Consider the following 22,429-nt stretch of genomic DNA (forward strand, 5'->3'; position numbering starts at 1 on the left):
TGGCTGTTCCCTCCCCCATGCGCCTCTCTAAGCGCGTGTTCCGCTTAGAGTGACGTCATGTAAACAAATTCATGGCCGCCATCTTGTGGCCAAAAAGTAATACTACAACTGAAAGTAAAAAAAAATAAAAATTAACACACATTTACATTATAAATCTATTGTTTACCTCCCACCCTCCCAAAACTACCCAAATAAAATGTTTACTATTAAAAAAAAAACTATTACAATAAAAAAAAACATGTAAATATTTACCTAAGGGTCTAAACTTTTTAAATATCAATGTAAAGATGAAATATTTCTATATTTTTTTTTTTTTTATTCTAAACTTGTAAATAGTGATAGATGAAAAATGGAAAAAATGCACCTTTATTTCCAAATAAAATATTGTCGCCATACATTGTGATAGGGACATAATTTTAATGGTGTAATAACCGGGACATATGGGCAAATACAATACGTGAGTTTTAATTATGGAGGCATGTATTATTTTAAAACTATAATGGCTGAAAACTGAGAAATAATGAATTTTTCAATTTTTTTCTTATTCTTCCTGTTAAAATGCATTTACAGTAAAGTGGCTCTTAGCAAAATGTACCCCCCAAAGAAAGCCTAATTGGTGGTGGAAAAAACAAGATATAGATCAGTTCATTGTGATAAGTAGTGATAAAGTTATAGGCTAATGAATGGGAGGTGAACATTTCTCACGTGAAAACGACGGAACGCGAATGGGTTAATGGCATCATGACGTCTCTCTGCAGGAGACAAGCTGGAGGGGCGCCCTGTGAAGACAGCTTCAGCTGCAGAGCCCAAAAAAACTGATACAAAATAATCATATAATTCAACTGTACCTGAACTCTGAACTTCCTCTCTGTTCTAAAAGATAAGCAACAGCATAATCACATTTACAGAAAAACATGTCTTTGTTACAGCTGATACAAATCCTGCAATCAATCTGCAGTGTGTCTACTTCCTGCTTTCATGGAAGCAGACATATCGCTAACATCCTGTGCTTAACAATTATTTCTCTGCCATGGCAGTCAGCTGACAAAGCTGAGGGATGATATTACAACTTCTGATTAGTCACCGATGAGGGGGAATTAGAAAGGCTAAACTCTCTAAATACATACAGGGTGCATTTCTCTATGTTTCCTTCTGCGCTGTGCAAGAGTTCACCTCTACTATAAACCCACACAGACATGGGTAGAACATACACACTTCATGCAGTTAGTGCCCTGGCTGGCATTCAAACCAAGGACCCAGTGCTGCAAGGCAAGTGCTATCCACTATGCCACTGATCTGCCCAGCCAACATGTAAGTTCAAAGAATACCTGTCACGAGATGGGGTGAAGGATTTATACCTACCTGGGGCTTCTACCAGCTCCCTCGGTGTCCGTGCGGTCCCTTCCATTCTCCCGCTGTCAGCCTGGTAACCGCTGACTACTGCGCATGCGCAGCCTCAGCTCAGGTATGACGATACAAACCAAGGACCAGGATAACTCTATAGCAGCCAGAGCCTTTCCTCTACTTACAGTATCATCAGGTGTGCTGTAATGACCATATAACATCAGCACATTCAGTATCATTATTTCATGTCTAACCTGCTTTGGCCACTTGATCAACCGGTACTCCGAGTTCCTGCGACATGTAGCCGAGCACAGAGAAGATGGCAAACCCGGCCAGTATGCTGGTGAAAGCATTCCCCAGGGTGACGATGAACGTGTCCCTGTAATAGAAACAGAGAATGACTGTCTACATCTACCAGCAATTCCATTACAGCTGGGGAAAAAACATTCCAGTCAATAATCTCAGAAAACTGAAGACCTGCCACTGACTGTGAGCGATTGTGTGACTAGAAACGGTAAATTGGGGAGACGTCACTTAGAAGATATGGCTGACATTCCAGGAGATGTTCAGATTCTGTGCGCACCAGTGACTGATGATCTGAATGTACTCATATCGCTTATGTGAAACTTCACAAATATTCTCACAGGAAATTACAATTGTGAATTTGAATTGTTTTCATGTAATAAAGTTATTACGTGACATTAGGTATCAGTGAAATTACAAATGTGTAAATGCGAAAATTGCAGAAGCAATCACCCAAACCAGAATGGTCAGGAGGAGTAGTGGGAAGAAGTCAAGTTTTTCAGAAATCAAACTTCCCTTTCTCAAGTAATCACACCGAACATAATTATTCTTATGCACAAAATTAATGATGAATTTGCCGGAAATGTAATATTATAATTTATCATCAAACTTTGATGTGAAATTTGGATTATGCTAAATTTTAGCTGAACACTGGTGCCCTGTATCCATTCATATAAACACTCTCCTAGTCAGACACACTGCAAAGTAAAATATTGGTTTAAAGGACAACTGTAGCAACTGATCTATTTGGCTGCAGGAGTGCCTGAACCACACCTGGAACAAGCATGCAGCTAATCTTGTCAGGTCTGACAATAATGTCAGAAACACCTGATCTGCTGCATGCTTGTTCAGGGGCTATGGCTTAAAGAAATAAGAGGCAGAGGATCAGCAGGGCTGCCAGGCAACTGGTATTGCTTAAAATAAATATGGCAGCCTCCACATACCTCTCACTTCAGTTGTCCTTTAAGTCTCCAAAAGGCAAAAAGTTTCATATCATTTAATAAGAATAATTCTAACATTTGTATAGCGCTTTTCTCCTGACGGACTCAAACTAGTGCTTGTCTGCTTGAGAGCTGCAGCCACTAAGGGTACACTCAGTAGGCCACTGTGCAGGGTTAGGGAGTCTTGCCTAAGGACTCCTTACTATATAAGTGCTGGCTTACTTAATAGGAATATCCAAGATTGTATTTCCGGTCTCCTATGTCAGAGATGGAGCCTTTAACCAGCACATTATCCAGCCACTGTCCTAAACACTGATAAAACTGTATTGAGCCATTAATGCAGTGTAGTAGTCTGTCTGTAAGGTGTATATGGTAGATGGTGTTACAGGAGAGGAGCATTTGGAACAGAGTAATATCAGTTCAAGAATGGGCTCAATTCACAAAGCGTTAGCACATTTGGTAATGTATAAAACAGATGATTTTGCTGAATAGTTTGTGAAATGTCAAATTGCTGTGGCTGTTACCAAATGGAAAAGTGAAATTACCGACTAGAAAGGTAAATCACCAACTTGTGCGGTAATTTCCTCAATAAATGTCAATCCACAGAGATTGCAGTAAAGTAAGTGAGATCTTCAGTATCACCAGCCTGGAGCTGTCGCCAATAAACAGACATTTGGTAAAGTGTCCAGGCAAAGAAGCCGGCCAATAGGAGAATCCCAATTAACTGCTCACTCCATTGGCACCGATGTACCGCTGGGCGCAACTTGCATTATCTAGGTAATGCAGGGATTGCTAACTGCGCATATTACGCATGTTATATACCTTGCGCAAGTATCCGAACAATGTCTGTGCACGGCCTGTACACACTCAGCAACTTTACAGAAATGTATTGACTCAACCACAAAGAGAAATAAACAGAGGCAGAGAAATAATTTATGAGATAGATAAATCATAGGATAAGACAAATAAAAGAGATAACTGGTGGGGAAACAATTATAGGGGTATTTGCTAAACTTTGGTTAAGCGTATATTTGCAGACAGACAGACTTAAGGTCCGTACACACGCCGGACTTTAGGCAACGACGGGTCCGTCGTTGCCTCCCGCTGGGTGGGCGTGCCAGCGACAGTCCGGCGTGTGTACGCTCTGTCGTCAGACTGATACGGCTGTTTCTGAGCGATCCGCCGGGCGGATCGCTCAGAAACAGCCGTATCAGTCTGACGACAGAGCGTACACACGCCGGACTGTCGCTGGCACGCCCACCCAGCGGGAGGCAACGACGGACCCGTCGTTGCCTAAAGTCCGGCGTGTGTACGGACCTTTAGAGTGCAACCTGCGTGATGTGTGTCAGTATGTGGCTCACAACCAGTGACATTTACCTGAGCTGTCTGCTCTATAAAACAGATAAGGAGAAATAAATCCTCACTTAGGACGGATAAGGGACAATTTACGTTTCTCCTGAGTTTGCTCCCAGGTGATGTTTTCAGACTTGTCTATAAAATGCCTTTGAAACCACCAGCAAGCAAGAAAATACTAAAAATAATTTTGATAGTACTTTTTCACCTACTTTTAGGTATGTTTTCAATTGCAAAGTGCTGAAAGGTTATTTTAAATAGAAGATGAAAATGATTAAAACTCAGGGGAAAAAGTAATTGCATTAAAGACTAAAGGTGCGTACACACATCGTTCCCCGATCATTTCAAGCGATGATCGTTTAACAAAAAAGCAGCCAACGACCATTAAGTCTAACGACGGACGAGCTAGATCGTTAAAAGCTAACGATCTAGCTTGGTGGATTTTTACCAACGACGATCGTTTGTAAAAGTAGTACATCGTTGGAAACGGTGGTTCGTACTAGGCTTGCCATGTGCATTTCAAAATTTCTCAAAGGAACTTTTCATTTTTATGCGCAGGCGCAATAGTTGCTTTTACGTGATGTAACGTTCGTTCTAACGATCAGATCGTTACACACCTTTAAAAGCTAACTTTACTTAGGTCGTTCTTTCCTCAATTAAAAGTTTGTTCGTCGTTCACAACGAACGATCGTTGTCGCATGTGTGTACGTAGCATAAGGATTGAAAAGTCTTAAGACAAGTTTTGAGATCCAACCCAATTGTTTTTCAGAATGATTGTAGAATGTACCTCTTTATGGAAGGCATTGAATGCCAAGTGCTTCCTGATTGATAGTGAGGGGCGAATATCATCGCTTTTGCCATAATTTTCATAATGTTCATGATAATGTCACATTTTTTCAAAAATGAGAATGTTCATAAAAATATATGGGCATTAGAAGACCCAAGAAAGTTTTTATCTTCATATGTTGCAAAAAATTCCATTATATTTGAGGGCCACATTTTATTAAGGCGAAAATGTGCATTTTGATGCAAAAAGGACTGATAAAAAATCAAATGCTACATCTATGTACATATTTGTTTAAGATTATGCCATAACTGTACGAATTCCTTCCAAACTTTTTGTTTCATGCTCTTCATTACTACTTATATCTAGTTGTATATGATTTAGCATGTTTTACTCTCAAAATGTGTTAAAATAATTCATTTTCCAAACGTTCTATGATGCATTTAATTTACTAAAAAGACATAAATAAATGGGCGCTGGTCTGCTTTAGAGGTTCCAGCAGGAAACCTCCTAGGGAAGTTCCAGAAAAGGGATTGGGTGGGCAGCACCCTCTCACACTGCTAGGTTTCTGTTAGGTGTCAGATAGGTTGTAGCAAACTCCACCCACACTAGACAGCCAATCATAATGCTTCATGCTGTAGAGAGTGCTGTGATTGAAGAACTCTTCCCTATGAGGTTTCCTCCTGGGCCCCAGAAAGTAAACTAGCGCCAATAGATTTATTTATATGTGTTTTATCATTTTATCATGTTAAAATTCACTATAATAGAGAGGAACTGTAACGTCAAAACCTCCCCTGGGGGGTACTCACTTCGGGTGGGGGAAGCCTCCGGATCCTAATGAGGCTTCCCACGCCGTCCTCTGTCCCACGGGGGTCTCACTGCAGCCCTCCGAACAGCCGGCGACAGAGCCGACTGTAGCTTCAATATTTACCTTTGCTGGCTCCAGCGGGGGCGCTGTGGCTGCTTTCGGCACGGAAATAGACGGAAATACCCGATCTCAGTCGGGTCCGCTCTACTGCGCAGGCGCCGGAAACTTGCGCCTGCGCAGTAGAGCAGACCCGACGGCGATCGGGTATTTCCGCCTACTTCGGCGCCGACAGCCGCCAGAGCGCCTGCGCTGGAGCCGGGAAGGTAAATATTGACTTCACCGTTGCACGGAGGGCTGCAGCGAGACCCCCGTGGGACAGAGGACGGCGTGGGAAGCCTCATTAGGATCCGGAGGCTTCCCCCACCCGAGGTGAGTACCCCCCAGGGGATCTTTTTGAGGTTACAGAGTCTCTTTAAGAATGTTCACTGTGTGTTCAGCTAAGATGGTCCATCGATACATAATATAGCAGCTTAGACACCGCCGGTACACACAGAGCACAATGACTTACCTGTAAATGTTTTGGTGAAAGGTGTTGTAGGACGCAAACGTCAACAGTCCACCAAATCCGACCCCGAGAGAGTAAAATATCTGCAGAGCAGCTTCTATCCACACCTGAAGACAAAACACAACTGAGGATCAGGCACAGCTTCTATCCACACCTGAAGACACAACACAGCCGAGGTTCAGGCACAGCTTCTATCCACACCTGAAGACACAACACAACCGAGGATCAGGCACAGCTTCTATCCACACCTGAAGACACAACACAACCGAGGTTCAGGCACAGATTCTATCCACACCTGAAGACACAACACAACCGAGGTTCAGGCACAGCTTCTATGATATCCACACCTGAAGACACAACACAACTGAGGATCAGGCACAGCTTCTATCCACACCTGAAGACACAACACAACTGAGGTTCAGGCACAGCTTCTATCCACACCTGAAGACACAACACAACCGAGGTTCAGGCACAGCTTCTATCCACACCTGAAGACACAACACAGCCGAGGTTCAGGCACAGCTTCTATCCACACCTGAAGACACAACACAACCGAGGTTCAGGCACAGCTTCTATCCACACCTGAAGACACAACACAACTGAGATTCAGGCACAGCTTTTATTCACACCTGAAGACACAACACAACTGAGGTTCAGGCACAGCTATTATCCACACCTGAAGACACAACACAACCGAGCTTCAGGCACAGCTTCTATCCACACCTGAAGACACAACACAGCCGAGGTTCAGGCACAGCTTCTACCCACACCTGAAGACACAACACAACTGAGGTTCAGGCACAGCTTCTACCCACACCTGAAGACACAACACAACCGAGGTTCAGGCACAGCTTTTATTCACACCTGAAGACACAACACAACCGAGGTTCAGGCACAGCTTCTATCCACACCTGAAGACACAACACAACTGAGGTTCAGGCACAGCTTCTATCCACACCTGAAGACACAACACAACCGAGGTTCAGGCACAGCTTCTATCCACACCTGAAGACACAACACAGCCGAGGTTCAGGCACAGCTTCTATCCACACCTGAAGACACAACACAACTGAGGTTCAGGCACAGCTTCTATCCACACCTGAAGACACAACACAACGAGGTTCAGGCACAGCTTCTACCCACACCTGAAGACACAACACAGCCGAGGTTCAGGCACAGCTTTTATCCACACCTAAAGACACAACACAACTGAGGTTCAGGCACAGCTTCTATCCACATCTGAAGACACAACACAACCGAGGTTCAGGCACAGCTTCTATCCACACCTGAAGACACAACACAACTGAGGTTCAGGCACAGCTTCTATCTAGTGTTGGGCGAACAGTGTTCGCCACTGTTCGGGTTCTGCAGAACATCACCCTGTTCGGGTGATGTTCGAGTTCGGCCGAACACCTGACGGTGCTCGGCCAAACCGTTCGGCCATATGGCCGAACTAAGAGCGCATGGCCGAACGTTCCCCGAACGTTCGGCTAGCGCTGTGATTGGCCGAACGGGTCACGTGGTTCGGACCCGAACGCGCTCTGATTGGCCGAACTGTCACGTGGTTCGGGTAAATAAATACCCGAACCACGTCATATCTCCGCCATTTGTCTGTGGGTTTAGCTTTGGGTAGGCAGGCAGGGTAGTTCGCGCTCCAGCCACGCTAGCCAGGGTCCACCCCAGTCATTGTGTGTCACTGCTGGGAACAGTAGTACACCGCTCGTTCAGCCACACTATATAGCATTCTGTGTACTGTTCTGTGTCTGCTGGGAACAGTGGTACACCGCTCGTTCAGCCACACTATATAGCATTCTGTGTACTGTTCTGTGTCTGCTGGGAACAGTGGTACACCGCTCGTTCAGCCACACTATATAGCATTCTGTGTACTGTTCTGTGTCTGCTGGGAACAGTAGTACACCGCTCGTTCAGCCACACTATATAGCATTCTGTGTACTGTTCTGTGTCTGCTGGGAACAGTGGTACACCGCTCGTTCAGCCACACTATATAGCATTCTGTGTACTGTTCTGTGTCTGCTGGGAACAGTGGTACACCGCTCGTTCAGCCACACTATATAGCATTCTGTGTACTGTTCTGTGTCTGCTGGGAACAGTGGTACACCGCTCGTTCAGCCACACTATATAGCATTCTGTGTACTGTTCTGTGTCTGCTGGGAACAGTAGTACACCGCTCGTTCAGCCACACTATATAGCATTCTGTGTACTGTTCTGTGTCTGCTGGGAACAGTAGTACACCGCTCGTTCAGCCACACTATATAGCATTCTGTGTACTGTTCTGTGTCTGCTGGGAACAGTAGTACACCGCTCGTTCAGCCACACTATATAGCATTCTGTGTACTGTTCTGTGTCTGCTGGGAACAGTAGTACACCGCTCGTTCAGCCACACTATATAGCATTCTGTGTACTGTTCTGTGTCTGCTGGGAACAGTAGTACACCGCATCACCAGGCCGCCACCGATTGGCCTCAACTCAGAGATGCGCTGAGCCCCCCCAGAGACTGCAAACGCACCTTGAACCAAACAGAAGCTCTGCATATACACCAAAAGCAAAACTGTTAAGTGGGAGCAGCTGGCCGGAAATAAATTGAAACATAGTAAAGAGCTGAGCAGCGCTACTTAAAAACAGATGAATGCTTACCTGCAAAAGTGTGCAAGCCCCACTGATGGGATAAAATACACACTGAGCACACACATGACCTGTCTACCGCTTGGAGGATGTTGGTTTCCTCTAACAGCTTGCATGCAACTTGTTAGGTACTCGTCCCTCCCACTGTCGTAGAAGTCTTTCCTCCATGGGAGGGGACCTAACACTAACTAAATTATACCTATGCATATGCATAGCCTGGGCGCGCTACCAAGTAAAATTGAAAATTGCATAAAAAAAGTGGGATCAGCGCATCACCAGGCCGCCACCGATTGGCCTCAACTCAGAGATGCGCTGAGCCCCCCCAGAGACTGCAAACGCACCTTGAACCAAACAGAAGCTCTGCATATACACCAAAAGCAAAACTGTTAAGTGGGAGCAGCTGGCCGGAAATAAATTGAAACATAGTAAAGAGCTGAGCAGCGCTACTAATGCTGCATACACACTTGAGATAAAAGTCTCTGGAAAAGGCAAGATCACAGACCAATCATACCCCCTTCCATGTAGTATGAGAGCCATACTCTACACAGTCTATTCTATGGAGCTGCACTCCCCATCAGATAAAATCTTTGCAAGATGCTGCACACAAAGATGCCCGTACACATTCAAAAGATCAGTATCTGCAAAAGATCTCTTCCTGCAATAGATCCATTCCTTCAAAATGCATTCATAGTCTATGAGATCTGCAGATCATCATACACACCTTGTTTAGCAGGCAATCATCTGCAGATCATCTGCAGATCAGATCCACCAGGATGGATTTTCAGATCTGCAGATGATTGCCAGATATGCAGATGAAGTCTGTTAAACAAGGTGTGTATGATGATCTGCAGATCTCATAGACTATGAATGCATTTTGAAGGAATGGATCTATTGCAGGAAGAGATCTTTTGCAGATACTGATCTTTTGAATGTGTACGGGCATCTTTGTGTGCAGCATCTTGCAAAGATTTTATCTGATGGGGAGTTCAGCTCCATAGAATAGACTGTGTAGAGTATGGCTCTCATACTACATGGAATGGGGTAAAATTGGTCTGTGATCTTGCCTTTTCCAGAGACTTTTATCTCAAGTGTGTATGCAGCATTAAAAACAGATGAATGCTTACCTGCAAAAGTGTGCAAGCCCCACTGATGGGATAAAATACACACTGAGCACACACATGACCTGTCTACCGCTTGGAGGATGTTGGTTTCCTCTAACAGCTTGCATGCAACTTGTTAGGTACTCGTCCCTCCCACTGTCGTAGAAGTCTTTCCTCCATGGGAGGGGACCTAACACTACCTAAATTATACCTATGCATATGCATAGCCTGGGCGCGCTACCAAGTAAAATTGAAAATTGCGTAAAAAAAGTGGGATCAGCGCATCACCAGGCCGCCACCGATTGGCCTCAACTCAGAGATGCGCTGAGCCCCCCCAGAGACTGCAAACGCACCTTGAACCAAACAGAAGCTCTGCATATACACCAAAAGCAAAACTGTTAAGTGGGAGCAGCTGGCCGGAAATAAATTGAAACATAGTAAAGAGCTGAGCAGCGCTACTTAAAAACAGATGAATGCTTACCTGCAAAAGTGTGCAAGCGCATCACCAGGCCGCCACCGATTGGCCTCAACTCAGAGATGCGCTGAGCCCCCCCAGAGACTGCAAACGCACCTTGAACCAAACAGAAGCTCTGCATATACACCAAAAGCAAAACTGTTAAGTGGGAGCAGCTGGCCGGAAATAAATTGAAACATAGTAAAGAGCTGAGCAGCGCTACTTAAAAACAGATGAATGCTTACCTGCAAAAGTGTGCAAGCCCCACTGATGGGATAAAATACACACTGAGCACACACATGACCTGTCTACCGCTTGGAGGATGTTGGTTTCCTCTAACAGCTTGCATGCAACTTGTTAGCACTTTTTTTACGCAATTTTCAATTTTACTTGGTAGCGCGCCCAGGCTATGCATATGCATAGGTATAATTTAGTTAGTGTTAGGTCCCCTCCCATGGAGGAAAGACTTCTACGACAGTGGGAGGGACGAGTACCTAACAAGTTGCATGCAAGCTGTTAGAGGAAACCAACATCCTCCAAGCGGTAGACAGGTCATGTGTGTGCTCAGTGTGTATTTTATCCCATCAGTGGGGCTTGCACACTTTTGCAGGTAAGCATTCATCTGTTTTTAAGTAGCGCTGCTCAGCTCTTAACAGTAGTACACCGCTCGTTCAGCCACACTATATAGCATTCTGTGTACTGTTCTGTGTCTGCTGGGAACAGTAGTACACCGCTCGTTCAGCCACACTATATAGCATTCTGTGTACTGTTCTGTGTCTGCTGGGAATAGTGGTACACCGCTCGTTCAGCCACACTATATAGCATTCTGTGTACTGTTCTGTGTCTGCTGGGAATAGTGGTACACCGCTCGTTCAGCCACACTATATAGCATTCTGTGTACTGTTCTGTGTCTGCTGGGAACAGTGGTACACCGCTCGTTCAGCCACACTATATAGCATTCTGTGTACTGTTCTGTGTCTGCTGGGAACAGTAGTACACCGCTCGTTCAGCCACACTATATAGCATTCTGTGTACTGTTCTGTGTCTGCTGGGAACAGTAGTACACCGCTCGTTCAGCCACACTATATAGCATTCTGTGTACTGTTCTGTGTCTGCTGGGAATAGTGGTACACCGCTCGTTCAGCCACACTATATAGCATTCTGTGTACTGTTCTGTGTCTGCTGGGAATAGTGGTACACCGCTCGTTCGCCACTGTATAGCATTGTGCTCTGTGTCGCTGCTGGGAATAGTGGTACACCGCTCACCCGTCACTGTATAGCATTGTGCTCTGTGTCGCTGCTGGGAATAGTGGTACACCGCTCACCCGTCACTGTATAGCATTGTGCTCTGTGTCGCTGCTGGGAATAGTGGTACACCGCTCACCCGTCACTGTATAGCATTGTGCTCTGTGTCGCTGCTGGGAATAGTGGTACTGTATAGCATTTCTGTACTGCCACTGTACTGCTGCCAGTCAGCGTGTACTGTAAGGATAAGTGAAATGAGGAAGAAATCCGGTGAAAGAGGGAGGGGCAAGGGAAGAGGTGTTTCCCCTGACGGTTCACGTACAGGCCACAGGGGAGCACCCAAGAAAACCCACTCAATACCGCCCATGTTGTCCAGGACAACAACCCTCACAAATCCAAAAGAACAGGACCAGATAATTACTTGGATGACCTCTCAAGCGTCCAGCAGTGGGTTAAGCAGCACCAGCACATCACGCACGAGGTCCGAGTCCTCAGCCAGTTACAAGGAGCCAGTGGGCACAAAGCTGACACAACCGGCAGCGACACCACGCACACAACTGCCAGATAACCAGTCCGATGAATTACCTCAGGACACAATGGGGTATTCGCAGGAGCTATTCCCAGCCCAACAAACTTCCACCTTTCAAAGGTCAATGGAGGAACAGCCAGAAATGTTGTGCCTGGATTCACAACCGTTAACTGTGGGAAATGCACCGCGCACTGAAATACAAGGCGAGTCCGAAGAGGACTCGGAAACCCAAATCCCAGAGCAATTTGGGCAGGAGGGGTTGCAATTGCAGGAGGTCGGCCGACAAGATCTGGAAGACGACGTTGGAGTGTGCTGCGCAGAGGTTGTTGTGGGGAGCTCTACTCCACGGCGGTGGCCCACAATGACATATGACGAGTTTGAGGAGATGGAAGAGGAGGGTATGGACAATGTGGACAGAGACCCAGATTTTGTTTGTGAACGAGAACATCGCCGTCGTAGCAGCAGCACAGATGAGTCTGTTGAAGAACACACTGCTGCACGAGTTCGCCTTGTGCCACAAGGTAGGCGGCGCGCAATTTCAGGCACCACAAGCGTGGAAGTTCAAGTGAGAGGCAAAAGAGGAGCAAACAGAAATCGCCAGCAAGGAGGCAGGTGCTCCAAAGTCTGGGCTTTCTTTGAAGACTGCACTGAGGATGTTACCATGGCGATTTGCAAGGTGTGCAAGACCCGCCTGAGCAGGGGGAAAAATATTAACAACCTCTCCACCACCAGCATGAGCCGTCACATGCTATCCAAACATCCCACTCTTTGGGCAAACGCGTCAGGACAGGGTACCAGAAACAACACTGCCTCCCTTGGGTTCACCAGACCCGCCTCAGCAGCAGCAGTAGCCCAGCCATTGCGTGGTTCACAACATTCACAAACATCAGACGACGCTGACACTGTCACTTTCCGGAGTAGTGCTCTTGAGGTCTCCCAGTGTTCATCAAACACAACAACCAACAGCCCTTCCGTGTGCAGCGCTACGGTTCAGTTGTCTGTGTCGGAGATGTTTGAGCGCAAGAGGAAATTGCCAGCAAATGACCCCCGGGCCGTGGCAGTAACAGCCAGCATAGCCAAGCTTCTGGCCTGCGAAATGCTGCCATATCGATTGGTGGAGACAAACAGCTTCAAGGGCATGATGTCAGTGGCCATCCCACGTTACGTGGTTCCCAGCCGCTACCACTTTGCACGCTCTGCAGTGCCTGAGTTGCATGAGCACGTGGTCAGCAAAATAACCCGAAGCTTGAAGAATGCCGTTGCCTGCAAGGTTCACCTCACCACTGACACCTGGACGAGTGCGTTCGGCCAGGGTCGATACATCTCCCTTACCGCGCACTGAGTGAACCTTGTGGAGCCTGGCAGCGATTCCTCACCTGCTACGGCACGGGTGTTGCCCACGCCACAAACAGCTGCACCGCCGTCCCTCCCACTGGATAACAGCAGCACCTACCTCTCTGACTCCTTCTCCTCCAACGCATCTCAAAGCTGTACCTCATCCGGAAACGCTAACCCAGCAGCAGTAGGATCGTGGAAGCAGTGCAGCACAGCTGTTGGCATGCGTCAGCAAGCGTTGCTGAAGCTAATCTGCCTTGGGGATAAGCAGCACACAGGGGAGGAAATTTGGAGGGGAATAAAGGAACAGACGGATTTGTGGCTGGCACCGCTGGACCTGAAACCGGGCATGGTTGTGTGTGATAATGGGAGTAATCTCATTCGCGCTTTAAGGTTGGCTAAGCTGACACACATCCCTTGCCTGGCGCACGTGATGAACCTAGTAGTTCAGCGGTTCCTGAGGACATACCCAGGCGTGCCCGATCTGCTGTTGAAGGTGCGTCGAGTGTCCAAACATTGTAGAAATCCCAGTACTGCTTCGGGGGCACTCGCCAAGATGCAGGAGCGCTTCAATCTCCCCCACCATCGCTTGCTGTGTGATGTCCCTACGCGCTGGAATTCTACGCTGCACATGCTAGCCCGCTTTTGCGAGCAGAAGAGTGCAGTGGTCCAGTACATGACGGCGCAGTACCGAGGCGCATCCGGCCAGCTGCCAAGCTTCTGTGGATCCGATTGGGCCAACATGTTGGACCTCTGCCAAGTCCTCCAAAATTTTGAGCAATCCACGTTGCTTGTGAGCAGTGACAACTCTTCAGTCAGCATTACCATACCACTGCTGTGTTTACTGAAGAGGTCGATGTTAAAAATCAAGGAAACAGCTGTCATGATGCAACTGGGGGAATCTGAAGGAGAAAACGATCAGCGTGATGGTACCAACATCAGGCCATCCGCCTCAGGGAACGCTGGCCCCAGCAGCTATGACGAAGAAGAGGAGGAGGAACAGCTGGAGTTGGAGCAGGAATTTCATGCCACCACTGACGAGGGCCAGAGCGGTGCACGTTGGACTTCCACAATTCAACGCAAATGGTCAGCAGAAGCAGACCAGGAGGAAGGTGACGACTATGATGCATCACAACAACTATCACAACGCTCACAAGAGGATGATGAGGATTCTGGTAGGACTCTGGCACACATGGCTCAATTCATGCTAGACTGCATTGAACGTGACCCACGCATTGTGCGCATTCTGGACAACACCAATTACTGGGTTTATACCCTTCTGGATCCACGGTACAAACACAATGTTCCAAAACTGCTTGAAGAAAGAGTCAGACAGGTCAAAATGGAAGAATACCAGCAGGCCCTTGTGGAGACTTTAGAGAGGAGATTGACATCCTCCCCCTCCTCTAGCCAGTTGTACGCAGACAGACTGACTTCCGCAAACCCAGGACGACCAGGAGGGCAGCAAACAACGCAAGCCGCAGCTAGTACCCAAAAGGGAATGGTATCGGCAGTGTCCTTGGAGTGGGAAAATTTTCTGACACCCATGCAGCCGCAGCCCACTGAACAGCAAGCGTGCAGATCCACCTCCAACACCGATCGCCTGGAGAAGATGGTCAAGGACTACATGTCAGATGGCGTAGCTGTGTCGAACCATCCATCTGCACCCTTCAACTATTGGGTATCGAAGCTAGACACCTGGCACGAACTGGCAATGTACGCAATAGAGGTGCTGGCTTGCCCGGCAGCCAGCGTTATGTCGGAACGCTGTTTCAGTGCTGCCGGAGGCATCGTCACAGATCGGCGTATCCGCCTCTCTACAGAAAATGCAGACCGTCTGACTCAAATTAAAATGAATCAATCCTGGATTGGAAATGACTACGCAACACTCCAGGACCCCAACCAAGTAACATGACCAATGAACATCTGGGATGGTGTTGCGTTTCCGGGCCCTGTTTATTGAACCTCTCATCTGTATTACATTTATGACTGCATGGCGGCAAAAAGCATTGCTGCTATATCCGCACGCTTTTTGTCCACATGCAAGGCCTGGGTTGTTGTGTCTCACAAAGCGTGGCCTTCTCCTCCTGCGCCTGCTCCTGTTCCATCACGTCTGCTGCTGCTGGGTTAGCGTTGCCGCGTGGTCCCTGTTTATTGAACCACTTATCTTTATTACATTTATGACTGCATGGCGGTACAAAGCATGCTATCCGCACGCTTCTTGCCCTCATGCAAGGCCTGGGTTGTTGTGTCTCACAAAGCGTGGCCTTCTCCTCCTGCGCCTGCTCCTGTTCCATCACGTCTGCTGCTGCTGGGTTAGCGTTGCCGCGTGGTCCCTGTTTATTGAACCACTTATCTTTATTACATTTATGACTGCATGGCGGTACAAAGCATGCTATCCGCACGCTTCTTGCCCTCATGCAAGGCCGGGGTTGTTGTGTCTCACAAAGCGTGGCCTTCTTCTCCTCCTGCGCCACCCTCCTCCTGTTCCATCACGTGTGCTGCTGCTGGGTTAGCGTTACCGGTCCCTTTTCCTGGAACCTCTTATATGTATTACATTTATGACTGCATGCCGACAAAAAACATGTTACCTGTGCAAAGAAAACAGACATTTCCCGCATTTAAAAGACAGTTTTCCCTTTGAAACTTTAAAATCGATTTTCTCAAAAACTATAAGCTCTTTTTGCTAATTTTTTTTTTTCCTCTTGTACCCACTCCCAAGGTGCACATACCCTGTAAATTTGGGGTATGTAGCATGTAAGGAGGCTTTACAAACCACAAAAGTTCGGGTCCCCATTGACTTCCATTATGTTCGGAGTTCGGGTCGAACACCCGAACATCGCGGCCATGTTCGGCCTGTTCGGCCCGAACCCGAACATCTAGATGTTCGCCCAACACTACTTCTATCCACACCTGAAGACACAACACAACCGAGGTTCAGGCACAGCTTCTATCCACACCTGAAGACACAACACAACCGAGGTTCAGGCACACCTTCTATTCACACCTGAAGACACAACCGAGGTTCAGGCACAGCTTCTATCCACACCTGAAGGCACAACACAACCGAGGTTCAGGCACAGCTTCTATCCACACCTGAAGACACAACACAGCCGAGGTTCAGGCACAGCTTCTACCCACACCTGAAGACACAACACAACTGAGGTTCAGGCACAGCTTCTACTCACACCTGAAGACACAACACAGCCGAGGTTCAGGCACAGCTTCTATCCACACCCGAGGTTCAGGCACAGCTTCTATTCACACCTGAAGACACAACACAACTGAGGTTCAGGCACAGCTTCTACTCACACCTGAAGACACAACACAACCGAGGTTCAGGCACAGTTTCTATCCACACCTGAACACACAACACAACTGAGGTTCAGGCACAGCTTCTACCCACACCTGAAGACACAACACAACTGAGGTTCAGACACAGCTTCTATCCACACCTGAAGACACAACACAACCGAGGTTCAGGCACAGCTTCTATCCACACCTGAAGACACAACACAACTGAGGTTCAGACACAGCTTCTATCCACACCTGAAGACACAACACAACTGAGGTTCAGGCACAGCTTCTATCCACACCTGAAGACACAACACAACCGAGGTTCAGGCACAGCTTCTATCCACACCTGCAGACACAACACAGCCGAGGTTCAGGCACAGCTTCTATCCACACCTGAAGACACAACACAACCGAGGTTCAGGCACAGCTTCTATCCACACCTGAAGACACAACACAACCGAGGTTCAGGCACAGCTTCTATCCACACCTGAAGACACAACACAACCGAGGTTCAGGCACAGCTTCTATTCACACCTGAAGACACAACACAACCGAGGTTCAGGCACAGCTTCTATCCACACCTGCAGACACAACACAGCCGAGGTTCAGGCACAGCTTCTATCCACACCTGAAGACACAACACAACCGAGGTTCAGGCACAGCTTCTATCCACACCTGAAGACACAACACAACTGAGGTTCAGGCACAGCTTCTATCTACACCTGCAGACACAACACAACTGAGGTTCAGGCACAGCTTCTATCCACACCTGAAGACACAACACAACCGAGGTTCAGGCACAGCTTCTATCCACACCTGAAGACACAACCGAGGTTCAGGCACAGCTTCTATTCACACCTGAAGACACAACACAACTGAGGTTCAGGCACAGCTTCTATCCACACCTGAAGACACAACACAACTGAGGTTCAGGCACAGCTTCTATCCACACCTGAAGACACAACACAACCGAGGTTCAGGCACAGCTTCTATCCACACCTGAAGATACAACACAACTGAGGTTCAGGCACAGCTTCTATCCACGCCTGAAGACACAACACAACCTAGGTTCAGGCACAGCTTCTATCCACGCCTGAAGACACAACACAACCGTGGTTCAGGCACAGCTTCTTCCCACGCCTAAAGACACAACACAACTGAGGTTCAGGCACAGCTTCTATCCACACCTGCAGACACAACACAACTGAGGTTCAGGCACAGCTTCTATCCACAGCTGAAGACACAACACAACCGAGGTTCAGGCACAGCTTCTATCCACACCTGAAGACACAACACAACTGAGGTTCAGGCACAGCTTCTATCCACACCTGAAGACACAACCGAGGTTCAGGCACAGCTTCTATCCACACCTGAAGACACAACACAACCGAGGTTCAGGCACAGCTTCTATCCACACCTGAAGACACAACACAACCGAGGTTCAGGCACAGCTTCTATCCACACCTGAAGACACAACCGAGGTTCAGGCACAGCTTCTATCCACACCTGAAGACACAGCACAACTGAGGTTCAGGCACAGCTTCTATCCACACCTGAAGACACAACCGAGGTTCAGGCACAGCTTCTATTCACACCTGAAGACACAACACAACCGAGGTTCAGGCACAGCTTCTATCCACACCTGAAGACACAACACAACTGAGGTTCAGACACAGCTTCTATCCACACCTGAAGACACAACACAACTGAGGTTCAGGCACAGCTTCAATCCACACCTGAAGACACAACACAACTGAGGTTTAGGCACAGCTACTATCCACACCTGAAGACACAACACAACCGAGGTTCAGGCACAGCTTCTATCCACACCTGCAGACACAACACAACTGAGGTTCAGACACAGCTTCTATCCACACCTGAAGGCACAACACAGCCGAGGTTCAGGCACAGCTTCTATCCACACCTGAAGACACAACACAACTGAGGTTCAGGCACAGCTTCTATCCACACCTGAAGACACAACACAACCGAGGTTCAGGCACAGCTTCTATCCACACCTGAAGACACAACACAACCGAGGTTCAGGCACAGCTTCTATCCACACCTGAAGACACAACACAACCGAGGTTCAGGCACAGCTTCTATCCACACCTGAAGACACAACACAACTGAGGTTCAGGCACAGCTTCTATCCACACCTGAAGACACAACACAACCGAGGTTCAGGCACAGCTTCTATCCACACCTGAAGACACAACACAACCGAGGTTCAGGCACAGCTTCTATGCACACCTGAAGACACAACACAACCGAGGTTCAGGCACAGCTTCTATCCACACCTGAAGACACAACACAACTGAGGATCAGGCACAGCTTCTATCCACACCTGAAGACACAACACAACTGAGGTTCAGGCACAGCTTCTATCCACACCTGAAGGCACAACACAGCCGAGGTTCAGGCACAGCTTCTATCCAAACCTGAAGACACAACACAACCGAGGTTCAGGCACAGCTTCTATTCACACCTGAAGACACAACACAACTGAGGTTCAGACACAGCTTCTATCCACACCTGAAGACACAACACAACTGAGGTTCAGACACAGCTTCTGTCCACACCTGAAGACACAACACAGCCGAGGTTCAGGCACACCTTCTATTCACACCTGAAGACACAACACAACCGAGGTTCAGGCACAGCTTCTATCCACACCTGAAGACACAACACAACCGAGGTTCAGGCACAGCTTCTATTCACACCTGAAGACACAACACAACCGAGGTTCAGGCACAGCTTCTATCCACACCTGAAGACACAACACAACCGAGGTTCAGGCACAGCTTCTATCCACACCTGAAGACACAACACAGCCGAGGTTCAGGCACAGCTTCTATCCACACCTGAAGACACAACACAACTGAGGTTCAGGCACAGCTTCTATCCACACCTGAAGACACAACACAACCGAGGTTCAGGCACAGCTTCTATCCACACCTGAAGACACAACACAACTGAGGTTCAGGCACAGCTTCTATCCACGCCTGAAGACACAACACAACTGAGGTTCAGACACAGCTTCTATCCACACCTGAAGACACAACACAACTGAGGTTCAGGCACAGCTTCTATCCACACCTGAAGACACAACACAACCGAGGTTCAGGCACAGCTTCTATCCACACCTGCAGACACAACACAGCCGAGGTTCAGGCACAGCTTCTATCCACACCTGAAGACACAACACAACCGAGGTTCAGGCACAGCTTCTATCCACACCTGAAGACACAACACAACCGAGGTTCAGGCACAGCTTCTATCCACACCTGAAGACACAACACAACCGAGGTTCAGGCACAGCTTCTATTCACACCTGAAGACACAACACAACCGAGGTTCAGGCACAGCTTCTATCCACACCTGCAGACACAACACAGCCGAGGTTCAGGCACAGCTTCTATCCACACCTGAAGACACAACACAACCGAGGTTCAGGCACAGCTTCTATCCACACCTGAAGACACAACACAACTGAGGTTCAGGCACAGCTTCTATCTACACCTGCAGACACAACACAACTGAGGTTCAGGCACAGCTTCTATCCACACCTGAAGACACAACACAACCGAGGTTCAGGCACAGCTTCTATCCACACCTGAAGACACAACCGAGGTTCAGGCACAGCTTCTATTCACACCTGAAGACACAACAGAACTGAGGTTCAGGCACAGCTTCTATCCACACCTGAAGACACAACACAACTGAGGTTCAGGCACAGCTTCTATCCACACCTGAAGACACAACACAACCGAGGTTCAGGCACAGCTTCTATCCACACCTGAAGATACAACACAACTGAGGTTCAGGCACAGCTTCTATCCACGCCTGAAGACACAACACAACCTAGGTTCAGGCACAGCTTCTATCCACGCCTGAAGACACAACACAACCGTGGTTCAGGCACAGCTTCTTCCCACGCCTAAAGACACAACACAACTGAGGTTCAGGCACAGCTTCTATCCACACCTGCAGACACAACACAACTGAGGTTCAGGCACAGCTTCTATCCACAGCTGAAGACACAACACAACCGAGGTTCAGGCACAGCTTCTATCCACACCTGAAGACACAACACAACTGAGGTTCAGGCACAGCTTCTATCCACACCTGAAGACACAACCGAGGTTCAGGCACAGCTTCTATCCACACCTGAAGACACAACACAACCGAGGTTCAGGCACAGCTTCTATCCACACCTGAAGACACAACACAACCGAGGTTCAGGCACAGCTTCTATCCACACCTGAAGACACAACCGAGGTTCAGGCACAGCTTCTATCCACACCTGAAGACACAGCACAACTGAGGTTCAGGCACAGCTTCTATCCACACCTGAAGACACAACCGAGGTTCAGGCACAGCTTCTATTCACACCTGAAGACACAACACAACCGAGGTTCAGGCACAGCTTCTATCCACACCTGAAGACACAACACAACTGAGGTTCAGACACAGCTTCTATCCACACCTGAAGACACAACACAACTGAGGTTCAGGCACAGCTTCAATCCACACCTGAAGACACAACACAACTGAGGTTTAGGCACAGCTACTATCCACACCTGAAGACACAACACAACCGAGGTTCAGGCACAGCTTCTATCCACACCTGCAGACACAACACAACTGAGGTTCAGACACAGCTTCTATCCACACCTGAAGGCACAACACAGCCGAGGTTCAGGCACAGCTTCTATCCACACCTGAAGACACAACACAACTGAGGTTCAGGCACAGCTTCTATCCACACCTGAAGACACAACACAACCGAGGTTCAGGCACAGCTTCTATCCACACCTGAAGACACAACACAACCGAGGTTCAGGCACAGCTTCTATCCACACCTGAAGACACAACACAACCGAGGTTCAGGCACAGCTTCTATCCACACCTGAAGACACAACACAACTGAGGTTCAGGCACAGCTTCTATCCACACCTGAAGACACAACACAACCGAGGTTCAGGCACAGCTTCTATCCACACCTGAAGACACAACACAACCGAGGTTCAGGCACAGCTTCTATGCACACCTGAAGACACAACACAACCGAGGTTCAGGCACAGCTTCTATCCACACCTGAAGACACAACACAACTGAGGATCAGGCACAGCTTCTATCCACACCTGAAGACACAACACAACTGAGGTTCAGGCACAGCTTCTATCCACACCTGAAGGCACAACACAGCCGAGGTTCAGGCACAGCTTCTATCCAAACCTGAAGACACAACACAACCGAGGTTCAGGCACAGCTTCTATTCACACCTGAAGACACAACACAACTGAGGTTCAGACACAGCTTCTATCCACACCTGAAGACACAACACAACTGAGGTTCAGACACAGCTTCTGTCCACACCTGAAGACACAACACAGCCGAGGTTCAGGCACACCTTCTATTCACACCTGAAGACACAACACAACCGAGGTTCAGGCACAGCTTCTATCCACACCTGAAGACACAACACAACCGAGGTTCAGGCACAGCTTCTATTCACACCTGAAGACACAACACAACCGAGGTTCAGGCACAGCTTCTATCCACACCTGAAGACACAACACAACCGAGGTTCAGGCACAGCTTCTATCCACACCTGAAGACACAACACAGCCGAGGTTCAGGCACAGCTTCTATCCACACCTGAAGACACAACACAACTGAGGTTCAGGCACAGTTTCTATCCACACCTGAAGACACAACACAA

General features: G+C 48.0%; 1 protein-coding gene across 2 annotated transcripts in view; it reads right to left on the reverse strand.

Annotated features, from left to right (window-relative positions):
* Positions 1-22,429, reverse strand: part of SLC6A7 (solute carrier family 6 member 7) — a 186,660-nt gene that overhangs the window by 69,919 nt on the left and 94,312 nt on the right. For both annotated transcript variants that reach the window (XM_068278419.1, XM_068278420.1), the window contains exons 7-8: positions 6,102-6,205; positions 1,599-1,723 (exon numbers count right to left, since the gene is read on the reverse strand). In XM_068278419.1, coding sequence (XP_068134520.1) covers positions 1,599-1,723; positions 6,102-6,205 — 229 coding nt within the window. The remainder of the gene's footprint in view (positions 1-1,598; positions 1,724-6,101; positions 6,206-22,429) is intronic.

This window comes from Hyperolius riggenbachi, chromosome 3 (assembly GCF_040937935.1).
Source record: "Hyperolius riggenbachi isolate aHypRig1 chromosome 3, aHypRig1.pri, whole genome shotgun sequence".
Lineage (NCBI taxonomy): Eukaryota > Metazoa > Chordata > Amphibia > Anura > Hyperoliidae > Hyperolius > Hyperolius riggenbachi.